The sequence below is a fragment of the Hakea prostrata genome, chromosome 11, assembly GCF_041222555.1.
Source record: "Hakea prostrata isolate BN-2017 chromosome 11, UWA_Hpros_2, whole genome shotgun sequence".
Classification (NCBI taxonomy): domain Eukaryota; kingdom Viridiplantae; phylum Streptophyta; class Magnoliopsida; order Proteales; family Proteaceae; genus Hakea; species Hakea prostrata.
The window spans coordinates 1,884,390-1,901,861 of NC_142610.1; the positions used below are offsets into that span (position 1 = coordinate 1,884,390).

The 17,472-nt window shown below is 38.0% G+C and overlaps 1 protein-coding gene across 1 annotated transcript in view; it reads right to left on the minus strand.

Moving 5' to 3' along the window:
* Positions 1 to 1,975: 1,975 nt before the first annotated feature.
* Positions 1,976 to 17,472, minus strand: part of LOC148999540 (sodium/hydrogen exchanger 6-like) — a 45,142-nt gene continuing 29,645 nt past the window's right edge. The window contains exons 19-22 of the mRNA XM_089140588.1: positions 15,653 to 15,736; positions 2,781 to 2,878; positions 2,616 to 2,695; positions 1,976 to 2,261 (exon numbers count right to left, since the gene is read on the minus strand). Of these exons, the coding sequence (XP_088996714.1) occupies positions 2,209 to 2,261; positions 2,616 to 2,695; positions 2,781 to 2,878; positions 15,653 to 15,736 (315 nt within the window). The 3' untranslated portion in view covers positions 1,976 to 2,208. The remainder of the gene's footprint in view (positions 2,262 to 2,615; positions 2,696 to 2,780; positions 2,879 to 15,652; positions 15,737 to 17,472) is intronic.

Genomic DNA, 17,472 nt, shown 5'->3' on the forward strand with positions numbered 1-17,472 from the left:
AGATTTGTCACAAAAAGGAGTTCGTGCTTTTATATAATAGCATGATATAAATTATTTAATTAGTATACTTGTACGTATCATTCAATGGATTCATATAAATCATAACAAATTTACCTAAGGGTAAGGCCCTAATGAAAAAATAAACCTAAATACAAATGGAGGTAGGAAACAAGCGATGTCGAAGAGTAAGAGTCGAGAAAGGAGAGAATAGATTAAGAGACAAAGGTAAAGTCAAGATTGTGAAAAATACTTCAATAAAAAAGGGTAAACTTTGTAGTTCAAATATCTGTCTAGTGATGACATCATCATTTGATTTCAACCTTTAACATTAGTGGTCCATTTGATTTAAGAAGATATTAATCCCTTGCAGATCCTATCTCCTCCCAAACAAAGGTGTATTCATAGATTAGAATGTAGATTTAGGGTGTGTGCTGAAGGAGTAGCCACTGCTGAGAACCTATTCAGGAGACAGATTAAAATGGATAAGGAATGTAAATGGTGTGAACAAGAGGAGACTGCAGGGCATCTGTTGTTTGAATGCCACTTTGCTCGAGTAGTTTGGTGTGCAGTTGGGCTAGAGTTTGTTCTACACGGAGGGGCAGATTGATCGTTGGAAGTAGTAATTAGGAGATGGAATCACAGTACATTTGGATCCAAGCTCCTCAACAGAGAGTTGTTTAGTCAAGTTTCGTTTGTAATCTGGAGCATTTGGTTGGCAAGAAATGGGAAAACATTCAAGAACAAACTCAGATCACCTATTGATGTGGTTAGAAGAGCTGATGCAGCTTTTCAAGAGTTTTGGAGGGTGCATGGTAGAAGGAATGTGCATGGGTCGAAATGCCCAATCAAATCTCAAGTGCAGAGGCTCGAATCGCGGCAATTCCGGAGGTGATCATATTTTGTGATGCTGCTTACAGTGAGGAAAAGGAGCTACTGGGTTGGGTTTCGCTACTTTCAAAGGGGGAATGTTGATCTTGGGTTGTTTGGATCAGGCGCTGTCTACTTCGGTGCTGGAAGGGGAAGCTCTGTCAGTGCGGGCTGTTGTGCTTTGGGCTCGTGAGAACGGGATTGAAGAGGTTGTAATATTTTCCGACAACTCAAGCTTGGTGGATCTCCTTATGGGTTGTGATATCTTCCCCCCTTATCAAATTGAACCGATTGTAAAAGACATTAAAGTTTTAGCTTCCCAGTTTTCCTCTTGTAAGTCTTTGTTTTGTTCTAGAGATGGGAACTTGTTGGCCCACTCTCTAGCCCAGGAGGCCGGTCTGTACCATGCAAGACTAGTTGGCCGTTATCCACTTCCTGGATTCAGGCTCATTGTACTCTGGATCTAGCGCATTTTGCTTGGTCTTTTGAATGAAATGTTGTTTACCAAAAAAAAGAAGATTAGAATGTAGATATCCGCACCAAGTGAACCATTTATGGTTTTTCGAAACTAAATCATACACAGGAGGCAAGAAACATAATATTTTTGGGGAATAAGATACTTCCCTAATTTGCCTTTCAAAGCAGTATATTTGAGTTGCATAATTCAGATAACCATTGGGAAGAACTGGCCACACAATTCTTAACGCACAAGAAGCCCTTCTTCCCACACAATTCTTAACACACAAGAAGCCCTTCTAGACAAAGAATCAGTACAAGGATTGAGTCCCTAAAACTATTAGGTAAACAATACGAAGTATGATTGCAGTGACTGATATCATTTGCCACACTAATTACCACAAATGGAATTTACCAGGAAAGGAAAAAACCTCAACTGGTGACCATATTGTAGAGTATCAAGAATCCCCTCTTAAGAAAAGCATGAATGAGACCCCAAAACCCAAAAAAACACATTTCCCTTTGTTGAGTCATGCAAAAGCACCCAATATATCAAACGTATATCCTCAAGAATGTTAATCTTTTGCTTCTTAAGCTAAGAATTATCCTGATATTAAATGCAACATAATGTGAATCTTTTTGAATCTTTTGCTTTTAAGCTAAGAATCTCCTGATGTTAAATGTAACATACACCTATGTACACATATACCATGGGTAGTGCAGTCCATGCTGCAAGCATTTTCATTTTCCTCTCGTATTATTATGAATCTGCATATGTAGGCAAGACATCCTAATAAGCGTCCAACGATCCTTCCATAGACTGCAAGTACCCCATGGAGTAAACACCCAGATTAAAGCAAAGCCATATCATCTGACCACCAGAGTTCACCCACGAACATGGAACACCCCATCTCTCCTAGAATTGAGAATCGGTTCATCTGCTTCAAACAAAAAAGTTTGTCATTGGGTGAAAACCAGAGTCTTGACATGAAAATAGTTGATGTTAGAGACCAGAACATCTGTTTATTATTTGTCTTCTTTAAAGAGACTAAGAGAAACATAGTTGAACAAGTAGGAACACAATTCAATCCTGAGATTGATACAAAGTTGGGCCATCCATCCCCTGAAAAGTAATTTTTAGGTCTCAAAAATCAACAACGGATGAAAATCGCCATTGCTGACAACACTTCAGAAACACAATGAACTACTGCAATCAAATTAGACCAGAAGTTTTTTTCCAAAAAATGGACAAAGGAAAAATATTTCCGTACTGAAGAAAACATTTCTCTTACCCTCATCATCTTCATCTCCATTTTGGGTTGTAAAGAAAGGCGTGAGAAAATTCCTATCCAGTGCAGTGAAAGATGCCGTGCTGCAGCAACAACCCAAAACTAAATACATTAAGAATTAGGAAACGACTAAAAACCATGTCTTGTTCTAAATTCCACATTACATACCTCTTGTGGAGCTCTTTAAGTCTCATCTTTAATCTGTTACCAGATGAAGCACCCTCATCAAAAGGAGGAGCAACATAACCGATATTACCTTCGAAGCTCTAAAATCAGACAGTGGGAATTGTCTCAGAATAATATCAATCTGAACAGTTTGTAGTATCCAACAAAGAAAGCCTAAAATAAAGCTAATATTCAACCCAAATAGTAACACAGGTCTGATAAACTTTTTATACATCCAACCATCAAAAACATGTTAGCGGAATGCCCACAGTTATGAGTCAATATCTACAAAAACATTCCAGCATGTGAATCTTGACTACACCATACTGTATCAGAAGTCGGGAAGAATATCCTAGCTTCAAGGGGAGCTCCGTGTTAAAAAGGCAAGAGAAATACTACTATTATATAATGAATTTTGAAGAGGCACGTTTAATGGTTGTTCTGGCCATTGGCATATCACTAAATAATTTGCAACACAAAGATTTTAAATTTGACTCAACAACAAATCAGGAGTTTGAAGTTCTAATTTCTTAGCTATCGCCACAGTTGGAATGAACCCAGTGGCGTCACCGTGTGAGTTATGTTTCCCCAAGATTGTCATGTTGGCAGTTGGCCCCTCAATGCTTGGACCTTCTGATCAGAAGCATTGACTCCATGACAAAAAAGGGCCACAAGGAAAAGGTTTTTTAAAATTAAAGCCTCACATTTTGGCAGTATTTAGTAGGAGATACTATTGTAATGCTAGAGTCCATAACCACAGTGAGGAGTTACTATTTCTTTTATACTTTTTTCAGATAGCTTGGCAGCCAAATTTTTCCACACACTATGAAAAGTCCCTAATATTGTAATGGGGCTACAACTATTACAGATAAAGAGGCGGAGCCTCTATAGACAATGATTTTGGTTCAGAGAAAATTACATACTCTTCAAGAGTGGTGAACTATGTTGATTAAGACAGTCTTAATTGCGAAGCCATCAATGGAGGGTATAGAAAGTGTAAGAAAGATCTTAAAATAGTCTTTATTGACCTAGAAAAATCATAAGTAAGAGTCTTGAAAGCGTTAATTAGACAAGTACTAGAGATAAAAAAATGTTTCAAGTAAATACGTGAACACAGTTAAAGATATGTATGATAGTTCAATGACAAGTGTAAAAACGGTGGAAGGACAAGGTGGTGAATTCTCTATTATTTGGGCTACATCAAGGATCAGCTTTAAACCCATATTTATTTGCACATATAATGGATAATTTAACCATAGACATTCAAGATAAGGTTCCTTTGTGTATGCTTTTTGCTGATGATATTGTTTTGGTAGATGACATATAAGAAGGGATTAATACTAAGTTAAAATCATGGAAATTTTTTTTGTGTCAAAAGGCTTTAGACTACGTAGAATAAAGATGGAACATTTAGCGTGTAACTTTGGTTGCGATCGGACAGATGCCGAGGTGGTGAATTAATGATAAGGAGAAGACACAAAACGATTATTTTATGTACCTTGGCTCAATTGTAAATAAGAAGATGATATAGAAGATGATGCTTCCTAAAAAATTAAAATGAGGCAAACGACATAGAGAAGGCATTTAGGTTCTTGTGTGGTTAACATATTCATTTAAAACTCAAAGGGACATTCTATTAAATAGTTGTACAACCAATAGTGATGTATGGTGCAGAGTGTTGCGTAGCTAAAAAGCATCATATAGATAAAGTTACCGTAGCAAAAATGAGGATGATATAATGGATAAGTCATGAGTTGCAAAACTAGGAAGGATAAGGTAAGGAATAATCATATTAGAGTAGGTCTGGGAGTAACTCCAATAAATGATAAGCTACAAATAAGTTGATTAAGGTGGCATGACCACATTCAACAAAGGCTTTTAATACCCCGTACAAAGAAGTGAATTAATGCAGACTGAAGGAATTAGAAGAACTAGAAGCCGACTTAAAGAGTTAAGATAACCTTAGGAGAAGTGGTGAGAAAGGACATGCATAGCTTAGCCATTTTATCTAGTATCACCTCAAATAGAATTGATTAAAAGGCAGGGATTCATGTAGCAACCCATTTAGTTGAGACAAGGCTTGTTTGTTGTAATACAGTCTTGACCCTGAGACAACCCCCCCCCCCAAAAAAAAAAAAAAGGGTATCGGGGATTTTGTACTCAGCTCAGAGTCTCAGACACCCATGTTTTAGGTCCATTAAGCTGCCCAATTAGAAAATAAACCATCCAATGGAGCTCAATACATATGTGGCCCAACCATAGGTCTATTCTTATGAAATTACCAAATTTGGTGGTGGATCTGCATCATGCCAGTTATTAATGACAGTAGGTAAACCAAGGATTGAATTGATTCCAATTGAATTTGATCTTGGCAGTGAAATTATTCTTCAAAGTTCAAACAAATGAAGAAAAGAGCTTGATTCTGAAACCTTCTAAGCTTCATGCCAATGAGGAGTTGACTGGTCCAACCAATCCCACCAATGAATCTGCCTGGCACTTGACAGGATGTAACAAACCAATCTCACAACAATTTGAATATTACTTACTAAAGTAATAGTCTCACACATGGGATAAGAATGCAGCAACTACTTTCCAACGCAATTTCATCTATCTAGTTCATTTACAGTAATGCCCTATTACAACCTGATAAGAAAAAGGCTCAAATGTCGACTCCTAGTCTCCTACTCTATATATAATAAAGGCCTAATCCTATCCTAAACTTATTAGGTAACTCAAAACTGATAGGAAAGGTAAAATGGATTCAACATAAAGTCTTAATTACATTCTAATAGTCATGTGCTTTCACATGCTAACTTACATCACATTGAACCACTCCAATTGAACTAAACCAAAACAACTTAAATAAGCCAAGTAAATAGCTTATTCTTGTAATAGACCTTGTTGAAGTATATGTAAATTTGGGAGTTCACGTGAACAGTGTTTTTACTGTTCACGTGAACAATAAAAACAGCTTTTACTGTTCACGTGAATAGTATTATGCTATTGTTTTCATTATATTTTCTATTTCTAATGTGGGAGTCTTGCTACATAAGTTTTGGGAGTTTTTAGAAAGTATAGTTTCTATTTTGGTGGTAGTTTCTATTTTCAGAACTTTCTATTTTAGGAGTTAGGAAGTTACTAAAGCTGTAATATTTTGTTTCCTTTTTCTAGAGGACAATTACTTGTCTCTCAAGTTGTATTAGATTCATTAGAAGCTATAAATAAAAGTGCTCTGTGATTCTAGACTCTTAAGCAAGAATCACAGGCCTCTTCTACTTGTTCTTCATCTCTCTTCTCTTTTCTTTGTTCTAGTTCAGCTGCTGTTTTGATTATTTAATGTTTGTTTTCTAACATGGTATCAGAGCAAGTTTAATCAACCTAGGTTCCCCCCCCCCCTTTTTTTCCTTTTCTTCCCCCCCCCCCTTTTTGTTCCCGACGGTTTAATACCAAAGGCTGCCGGTTGCCCTTTTATTCAAACGCTATTGTGGGACTGTAATTTGATGTCTTGGGATTCCTCTTGATTCTTGCAAATATATGCCCATAATTCGGATTGCAAGACCTAAGTATTGTCTTCCATTGTTTGTGCTACAAGTTTAGTTGCAAGTCGTATACTAGTACCCCTGTTTCATTGAATTTCTCTCTTTTGAAAAATTCTGCTGCTACCTTCTTGCTTTACTACTTCTTCCGTTGTTTATTTCAAAATCAAGTTTAGCCTTCTTTTTATCTAATACTTCTACAAAGACCTAGAGGACTATTTTTCATTCATATTGAGATCTGTTAGAGTTTCAAATCTAGCAGAAGTTTGCTGCTATGGTCTAAGATCTGATATTATCTGCTACTGCAGCAACTGTTATTGCACTTCTTCCGAGTGGATTGCTGCAACGACTACTACAATTTTGAGATTCCAAGCTGGTTCAATATATATATTTTTTCTTGATCTAATTTGCTCCTGCCTAAGGGTTAGCGGTGGTCCAGAATTTTTTTCCCCCCACTCAAGATGTGCTGATGGATATTATTTGTGAAGATCTTTGTCCTCTGAGATGACGTTCTGCTGCTTGATCAGCTTTATTGGTGAATAATACACTACTATGTGGCTGCTACTTTTCCTTCTTGGGTTTCTTTTGTGCTTATACTTTTAAGATGCTTGTCACTGGTCATCATTAATTGTCCATGTGTAATGCTACACGTGAGGGGGAGAATGGTACCTTATTCTATATCTACTCAAGATGTGCTGATGGATATTATTAGTGAAGATCTTTGCCCTCAACTTATGGCATTCTACAACAATATCATTACCTATCTTTACCTATATTGCCCTTTTACCTACCTACTTGATCTGTAGTTACCCATACTACCTTACCTACTTGGTCCGCAGTAACGTCTTTTACCTTACCTACTTGGTCCGCAGTAACCCATACTACCTTACCTACTTGGTCCGCAGTAACGTCTTTTACCTTACCTACTTGGTCCGCAGTAACCCATACTGTTTTCTACCTTACCTACTTGGTCCGCAGTAACCCATAATGTCTTTTACCTTACCTACTTGGTCCGCAGTAACCCATACTGTCTTTTACCTTACCTACTTGGTTCGCAGTAACCCATACTATTCAATATCTACTCAAGATGTGCTGATGGATATTATTAGTGAAGATCTTTGCCCTCAACTTATGGCATTCTACAACAATATCATTACCTATCTTTACCTATATTGCCCTTTTACCTACCTACTTAATATGTAGTTACCCATACTACCTTACCTACTTGGTCCGCAGTAACCCATACTGTCTTTTACCTTACCTACTTGGTCCGCAGTAACCCATATTGTTTTCTGCCTTACCTACTTGGTCCGCAGTAACCCATATTGTCTTTTACCTTACCTACTTGGTCCGCAGTAACCCATACTGTTTTTTACCTTACCTACTTGGTACGCAGTAACCCATACTATCCTTTACCTTACCTACTTGGTCGCAGTAACTCATACTGTCCTTTACCTACCTACTTGGTCCGTAGTATCCCATACTATGTTACCAACTTGGTCCACAGTAATCAATATTGTCTTTTACCTACCCATACTTTACCTGTTACTTGCCTTCTTGTGAAGCATTTATATGGACATTGGAGTTGCAATTTTGAAGATTTAGTGTGGATATTTCTCCCTGCTACCAGCATTACATGAATAATGTCTTTTGCCTACCTACTACTTGCGTTCTTGTGAAGCATTTATATGGACTTTGGAGTTACAATTTTGAAGATTTAGTGTGGATATTTCTCCCTACTACCGGCATTATATGGATAGTGTCTTTGATCCTACTACACTTATGGACTTTGTTCGTCTTCAACATTGTCGATTGTTCTCAATATTGGATGGTTCTATTGCAATGAAGAATTAAAGTTTTTTTAAGTCGGTGTTGATTATCTCCTGGGTGAAGTTTTCTCAGTGTTTATCGACGTCTGCCATTGCTACACGATTCAAGATTGGTGCTACTTTTCAAGTTTATTCTTATTGTGCAAGCTGAAGTTTTCTTTGTGTACACTCCAGCTTGAGGGGGAGTGTTGAAGTATATGTAAATTTGGGAGTTTTACTGTTCACGTGAACAATAAAAATAGCTTTTACTGTTCACGTGAATAGTATTATGCTATTGTTTTCATTATATTTTCTATTTCTAATGTGGGAGTCTTGCTACATAAGTTTTGGGAGTTTTTAGAAAGTATAGTTTCTATTTTTAGAACTTTCTATTTTAGGAGTTAGGAAGTTACTAAAGCTGTAATATTTTGTTTCCTTTTTCTAGAGGACAATTACTTGTCTCTCAAGTTGTATTAGATTCATTAGAAGCTATAAATAAAAGTGCTATGTGATTCTAGACTCTTAAGCAAGAATCACAGGCCTCTTCTACTTGTTCTTCATCTCTCTTCTCTTTTTCTTATTCTCTCTTTTCTTTGTTCTAGTTCAGCTGATGTTTTGATTATTTAATGCTTGTTTTCTAACAGACCTAACTAACCGTATTAGGTCCATTGGTCAATTACAAGGTAAACCAATGGGATCAAAGGCCCAACACATGTAGTCCGAAAAGGCAGGGGGAAAGCGAGCAAGCAGAATTTTTATAAAAACACGGGAACAAAGCCCGGCAAGTCCCAGGTAGAAATTCCGGCCGAACCATCAAGGAAAATTTGATTGAACACACTGTCCAAAATTGTGAAAACGAAATACACGAAATGATAGAAAATTTTGCAATATTTTGATCTAAATATGCTATCTAAGCATGGTTTCACCAAGGTTTCTGCTCATTTTGGGCGAAATTTCGACAGGATCTTCTAGAGTGAGTTTTGAGTGTTTTGTATGATTATTGGGTCGTTCTTTGCCATTTCTCGCATTGATTGTCGGGAACACATGCATTGCATGGATTGAGCCTTATTTCAGCTACATCTGAGAGTTTTTCATCTCTGAGGTATATACCATTCCTCCTTGAATTAAAGTTTTGGAAAATGCATGCTAAATAGTTGTTGGGTGGGCATGGAAATAATATATGTTGAACATCATGGGCCCACCTATGAACTTGCAATGTTGAAATTTTTTCTGCAAAGTGGATTTTTTCTAATTTTTTTCTGTGCCAAAAAAAATGTATTTTCCTACATATAAAATGTAAAAATAATATATGATATACACCTTGAATGTCGATGGAATAAATACATGTCGGACTCCATGAGTCAATCAACGGTCTAACAGAGTTAAAATATTTTTCCACCCAATAAATATTCATTTTATTTTTTAAAAATTACTGAAATATTTATAAAAATTATAAATAATTATGAAAAGTAAAGGAAAAAGGTTTTGAAAAGTCTAAAAAAATTATGAAATGGCTTTCTATATGTTATTGAAGTGTTGTCCATATGGTTTCATCGCCTTTTTTCTATGGGCAACCAATTTTATTGCCAGAATGTTTTCAAAAAATTTATTTTATATTTAAAAAAAAATACATGGATAAGAGAAAAATTACTAGATAGGTATGTTTCTATGTCTGAAAAAAAATTCTGATATTGTTCAGTGACTTCTGCAATCATTTTGTGTATACAACAACGATCATATTTGGGAGTAGAATGCAATCAGGTTCACAAATGCAAGGGGATAGTGGTTCCCATCCCTAGAGGCAGGGAAATGGCAGATGGAAGAGGCCAGATGAGGGCAAAGAGTAGAGACAGGCAGCTGCCCCCCAAACCCAAGTGTGACCCTGCATGGTAGTATTTCACACCAGTGGATGGTAATAAGCTGAAGACCTAATGTAACTTTGGCGGCTGTTAAGTTGATGAGAGGTGGCATCAGTAGGTTTAAGCCACACCTTACTAGGAGTTCCAAGGATGTTACTGTGTGCAACATGGTATCAATTGAGGTTGTACGAGTAGTTAGAAATCTGGAAAAGGGGGAAGGCTGAAGAACAGATAGTGGTGGTCGCACTTGATGAGGTAGTGAGTGGGCCTTCTGCTTACCCTGTTGATTCTGATTCCAATAAGGACGACGATGATCTAGTCGATGTACATATAGCTGCAAAAGCTAAGGAGTTGAGTTGAGAAAATGGCAAAGATTAGGGCATCGCTGACACAGGAGCAGGAGAGGGCCAAAGGCAGTGCATGAGCTGGACAATCTAGGTCTAATGGCGTTTTTGGTATGTTTGGGACTAAATGCTAGAGGCTACTCCTTCTCCATCAGTAGATCCTCCAAGGTGACCCCAAACTAAAGCAGGATCTAGAAGTTTTCAGGAAGAGGAGTCTTTATTTATGTTTAATTTTTTGTTGGGGGGAGTAGCCAAGATCACAAGAGCTTGGAAGAACATGAAGGGCAAGGTGAAGGAAGCAATGGCAAAGTGGATGCTCTTCAACACCATTCCAGTCAACACAACACAACACAAGGCACGTATTATCAAGCGATGATTAACCCCATTAGACCGGCAGGTCAGGTTACTATGGCTCTGCACCTCATGTAATTAATGAACAAGTATTTTCCAAAGCAGGAGTACATTGCATCGATGAGGGCCTTTTGGGAGACATATGAGGTTTACCATGATATGTGATGGATGGATCGATCCAACTAGAAAGTCCACAATCAACTTTATGGTGTATTGTGATGGGAGGACAACATTCTTGAGATTTATGGATGCATCAAGTGAAAGACCATAGGTACATTTATGGGCTCCCACACTAGGTTGGGGGGGGGGGGGAGGTTAAAGAATGTCGTGCAAATTGTCACTGACAACTTGAGTAACTTCAAGAAGGCTGGAGAAATGATGATGGTGCAGTGATTACAGTCTCTTTTGGACATATGTGGCACATTACATCGCCCTGACATTGTGAGGATCAATATTGTTAAAGAGTGTAGTGGACTGGGCTAGGCAAGTGACGAACTTCATATACAATCACAGCTACACTCTTCACATGATGAGAAAAATATGCAAGGGTGACCTAGTGCAGCAATATCACCAAATTTGCCCCCAAACTATATTGCTTACTGAGTGTTGAGGGCAAGAAATTTGGGTTGAGATCCATGTTTTCATCTCAAGATTGATTTAGATGGAGAAGATCAAATACTCAAAGAGGGTGCATGACACACACTACCATATCATCAGACGACTTCCAGAAATAGTTGGGGATTGTGTTGAAGATGATGGACACCATTAGAAAGGCCCTACATTTGGTGGACTCCACTTTGAAGACCCCTAGTGAGGGAGGTTGATTTAAAAGCAAATCAAAGAGGCAGCAAGAACTTCCTAGAGATCATCAATGATAGATGGACTGCACATCTTATGCATCCACTAAATAAGGCTAGTAAGTACATATGCAATTTGTTGGTTGTTCATTCGTTTGATGTTAAATTCATGATCTATATCTACTTTTGAGTTTTTAAACTGTGCAACTTACTATCTTAACCCCAAGTACTGATACAACAAATGTTTGGGGTTAGACACGGAGTTTATTAAGGTGGTGATGGCCGTCATTGCAAAGTTGAAACATGACTTGATGCTTCAGTCCCTATATAACAATGAGCTGGAATAGTAGGGTCATGAGAGTAGTATTTGAATTTTGAAAGAATTTAAATAACCATTATTACAAATGATTATAGATCAAGATTTTCTAGGACAGATTCGGGTTCTTTGGCTCAGATGTAGCTGTGCAAGGACGTGGACGCTCAAATCAAAGTTATATCAATAATTCCTATAGAATGATTACATTTTACAAATTTCTAGATAATCTATTAATTATTAACTCAATGTTTCTGCTGTAATGCAGTAAAGTGGTGGGTTGTTTATAGCAGGTGTGTAAAGAACCTGAGGAGGGTAGTGATCAAAGTCATGTCACAGATTTGCTTTGCCTCTAGATGTGAAAGGAATTGGAGCACCTTTTCTTAATCACTTAAAGAGGCGGAGTAGATCGGGTTCCGATCGCTTAAATGACCTTGTATTCATTGGCTATACATGAGGTTGAAGCTCTTGCACATATGGACGAACGTAAAGGATAACAGGCAATGGGGTTTGATTGATTTCGCCGATGTCTTCAAGGTGGAGTCAAATGATGACGACCCCATCGTCGACTAGGTGAATCATAAGGGTGAGCCATCATTGGACCAGCCTAGAGGGAGGCCAAACCCACATATTGCACAACAGTCGGGTGGTGATGTCGATGAGTTCATGGTTGGCGAGGATCAGATACATGCTCAAAAGGCACCTGGTGCTCTTTTCGAGGGATCAGCCAGTGGAGCTATTATTATAGATGAGGATTGGTTCATGCCCTTGTATGATGGTGGTGGTGAACTTCTCAAACATTGTACTTCCATTAGTGGAGATGATAGCGAGCCCAATTAGATTCACGGAGGAGTCACAGTTCACGCATGCCACCTAGGTTGAGCACCATAGTGGCATACCTCATTATAGGACCAAGGCCTCCACATCTAAGGGCAACTCTAAAGAGACCTGTGCCCATGGTGGGAGATCTCGGCGAGATCTCGCGAGATATCTCGTTTTTTCAAGTAGGCTAGACGAGATGGAGGTTGAGAGCAAAGAGTTGGGACATAGAAAAAAATTCGAGGGAAACTCAAGTTTCAACTAGGTGAAAATGGGAAACCTATGTGGGAAACTAGGAAATTTCAAGGAAACTTGGGAATTTTTTTGTGCAAATTTCGACATGATGTTTCAACAGGTTTTAGGGAGTATTTTAGGGTGAGACTCTGCATTTAAGCTAATTAGAGTATAAAGAACACATTGGCTATATTTTGCTAAAAAAAATCAATGTAGATATGTCATTTAATGTACATAAAATCAATGTAGAGTTGTTCAAGAAGTACACTATAAACTTAACTACTTAAGTACATAACATTCAATATATAATTTCTAACTTCAAAACATCAAATACAAAGTAACTAACAATAAAAAGAAAGTACAACTCAGTGCCAAGAGGAGTGCCTCGATGGATCCACCCTATAAGTCAAGTAGTACTATGCCTATAACATCCCCTCCTCCAACCAACGAACATAGACATCCTATGACATTTTATACCTATGGTTGTCAAGGTAATCGACAACTGTAACTTTAAAAGTTTGGTCATCAACATGCCTAAGATAACCAATCTGAGGGACATCCCATGACATTTTATACCTATGGTTGTCAAGGTAATCGACAACTATAACTTTATAAGTCTGGTCATCAACATGCCTAAGATAACCAGTCTGAGGGAATACACAATTTGGATAGGGAAGTCCTGATGGAGGGGGTATTTGGGGAAACATGAAAGAAACAAAAAAAATGAAAATATGGTAAAGCTACAAAACATGCAGGAAAAAGTCTCAGGTTTCCACAAAATTTCCCAAGTTTCCACGAAATTTCCCAAGTTTCCACGAAATTTCTCATGTTTTCCACGAAATTTGGGATTTTTTTTTCTCATGAACCAGCTGATCTAGCTTGGTTGAACCAAGTTTCGACAGGTTTCGAGGTTTTGACAAGTTTCGATAAAATTTCGACAGTTTCGATCGAAACCGAGGATTTTTTTTCGGTCCCCTAGTTTTTCGTTTCGAGGTTCCCAAAATGGGAAAATTCGGTGGAAATTTTGCAAGTTTTGATGGAATTTTGTTCTATAAGTTGGGATATCTTGCTCGAGATCTTGCCATATCTCGCCCTGGATCTCGCTGGAACTCTCAGTTTTGCCTTTTTTTGTGGATTTCGGCTAGATTTTCACTTGCAACTACTCTTAGCACAACATCAAAGGAAGACCAATCATTTTCTGCTTGTCTTATGAACTTATGATTTAATAACTTATATAGAACTTCTAATGGTTATAAATTTTTTATTCTATTATTGAAAATTGAGATTGTGATACTCATATGGATGGAATTTTGAAAACATTTAGGTTACTTGATGCATTTGATACACTCGCTTTTCATTTATATGCCTTAAAGGTTCTATATTACATGTTGTATAACTTTGCATTCCCTAATCCTACAACATTTCAGTTTCACACTATGGGTAGTCTTAGAAATCATACTTAGGGTTGTTTTCTGACAAATCTAAGGCCACCAATGTGTTCAAAAGGCCTTAAATAGGCCAAATACCAAGTTTCAACCCAATTAGGACCCTAAAACCCACCGAGATGGGCCACTAAGTTCACACAAAAAAATTGTATATCTTGAACGAGATCTCAGTTTTTCAAGGTGGCGAGATCTCACTATCAAGCGAGATCTTCTACCATGCTTGTGCCAGCTCCAGCCACAAGGCTTATGGGCTGGGCTATGGATATGGATATGGTGGGGCCTATGGTGGGGTATGTGGTGGTTTAATCACAATTGGGTGGTGTGTCTAGATATGGGTTGTACCAGTGTGTTTCATATGGATTTGAGGAAGGACCCACATCGTTTGTGGAGTCCATTTGTTGTTGTAAATCAGGGCCACTAGTACCATTACTAGTACCACAACCACATCCATAGCCACGGTACTCGAGTCATTTCCCTTACTACAAATTGCTTAGGATGGGCTGCCAACTTTATGTGGATGATACTACCTATACAATGAATGACTTCATCAACAACTATAAACATAGCATAAGATGCGCTGAGTATGTCCAGTATGTAGAGAGCTCCATGGCCAATGGGATGGAGCCAGCTTGCCACAACAGCTATGATTAGATTATAGTAGGTCTCATGTGTATTGTTATTGTGGACTTCATATATGTATCTTCCTCATCCAACCATTATAAATTGTAATTCATTCATCAAACCATGTAGACTTCTACTTATATATTGAATTCTAGTTGTTGCATTTTAGTGGAAATCTTAGTGTTCTCTTGCATAATATCCATATTTACAATTTGTTAAAATGTAGTTCCAGACTCACCAGCAACCAGGCATGTGCCAATGAAGAACACTTAAGGTTAAGTTTTAGGCAAAAATAACACTTCCATTGTGTTTACTCGCCTCAAATTAGGCTGGATGCCAAAACCCATGGCAAAAAATCCCAAAATCCCCTGAAACATGGCAATGAAATTGGGAAAATCATGTACCAAATCTGACCGAAATTTTGGTGTTCAAAATGAAATTTCACACTATGCTTAAAACTCAACTTTGGTTTAATCATCTCAAGACTCAAACAGTAGTAGTTGCAAAAGCATCATTACAGGAAACACAATCTAAATCATTCCGCTATTAATCATGATAAGCATTTTTCCAGAAAATTCACCATAGAATAAAAATGGAATACCAGGTTCTACTAGATGTCATTTACCTCTTACACAGAAAGGCAAAAAGTTATTCATCACCAAGGAACTCATAAAAGTAACCTTGAGGAGATATTCTAACTTAGTTTTAGTTAAATAAAATAACCTATTAGTCTTTCTTCGAAACTTACTTCATTTAAGGGGCCATCATGACCATCACCAACAACCTGTAAAGCTTCTAACATAGTCCCTGTGGATCCTCCAATTAATAAGACCTGCACTATTTCCTCAAAATCAGTGATAATGAATCAATAATATATTAGGACATGGTGGCAAAAAGAACTGCAATATTCATATGCTGGCTGATAACATCCAGATACCAGACATGGGTTCAGACTCATTCCAATCTTCCCTGTTAATGCAATTGTTTTACTTACAGTATCACTTTCTAGAAAAGAGGAATCATCATTATATGATCATACCAATAATACACAAAAAAGAGCTCATGGCAGCTGGACAGCTGCAGGGTACTTCCATGGCATTAGAGACTTAGAGGTTAAAGAAGACTTGAGAAGTTGAATCAGGCAGAAGCATTACAGGCAACCAGATGATAGCCTTAGTCTGAGGGCATTTACTTAATAGGCATTAAATGAAGGCAGGTGGTGTGGACCCCCTAAGTTTGAGGGATAACGAGAAAACCTACTCTGAGAACTGTCCAGCTCCAACAACCCTTCAAGACAGATTGAAGAAATTAATAGCACTTAAAAGGAATGTTCTTTTGAGAAATTTTACTCATAATTCTTAAGATTGGAAATTTATAGAACACCCTGAGGAACAATTATCCTTCATATTTTGACTCAGTTGTGCATAAACTCTCATGCAAATCTCTTCTATAGTATTCAAGTATGGTTGAACCCCTCCCTTTTGGGTTAATTAACTTGTCTAACTGTTACATCTCATTCAAATTATTAATTTCTCCCAAAATTCTAGAAAAGCATCACCAGTTTTCTTTAGTGAACTTTTCTTTTTTGGATAACTGAAAGAAAAGATATTAGTGAAAGGAAGAAAAAAGAGACTTGGATACTCCATTGCCACTGCTGCCCACCACTGAGATTGCCCCACATAAGCAGCAGAATACATCCAATGGTTATGTTTTCACTTGCTAAACCACAACTTTTTGGCGTAACTATTGGATGTATTCCACTGCTTATGTGGCACGATCTCAATGGTCAAAACTCGACAGCAGCGGCAGCAAGGCATCCAGACAGATGAGGATCAAAGCCACACAGCCAATAACATACAATTGTAAGTCAATAATAAAAGGTAAGGGTCTAAAAAAAGGAAGGGGAAAGCTCCAAGAAATTACATCACCCAAGGTGGGGAAACACCTGGGCCACAAGAAGGCAATCTGACTCAACCCCGACAGAAGTGCCTCTCCCAGATTTCCTTACTCTGAGTCACATTGCTAGATAACAGGCTATGTAGGGCCTTTTCTTAAGAAAGAAAGGGGACCTACAATTGTGCCTGTGGCAGACATGAAGAGATGGGAAGTGAGGGGTAACAGGTGTTTGAGGGGTATCAAGATGGACATGGGGCGTGGTGCAAAAGAAGACAACCCTACATAAGGGGTCCTGAAGCAGAATCATTGCCAAATTGGAGGTCCTTCCTTAAGAGTAGTCTAGGATTGGGTTTGAGGGGTATCAAGATGGGCATGGCGGGTGCAAAAGAAGACAACCCTACATAAGGGGTCCTGAAGCAGAATCATTGCCAAATTGGAGGTCCTTCCTTAAGAGTATAGTCTAGGATTGGGTCATATATGTATTCGGCCTTTGATTCCTTGGGTCTACTTTGAAATTGGCCAATTTAAGAATATCACTAGAAAATAGGAAAATGGGATTTATTTCATTAACTTGATTAAGAGCCCTACTATAGAAGAAGCTGAGAATACACATGGTCCAAGGCTGCTGCCTTGGTGCGCATGCCTTGGACAGCCTTCCTTGGTGCTCAAGTT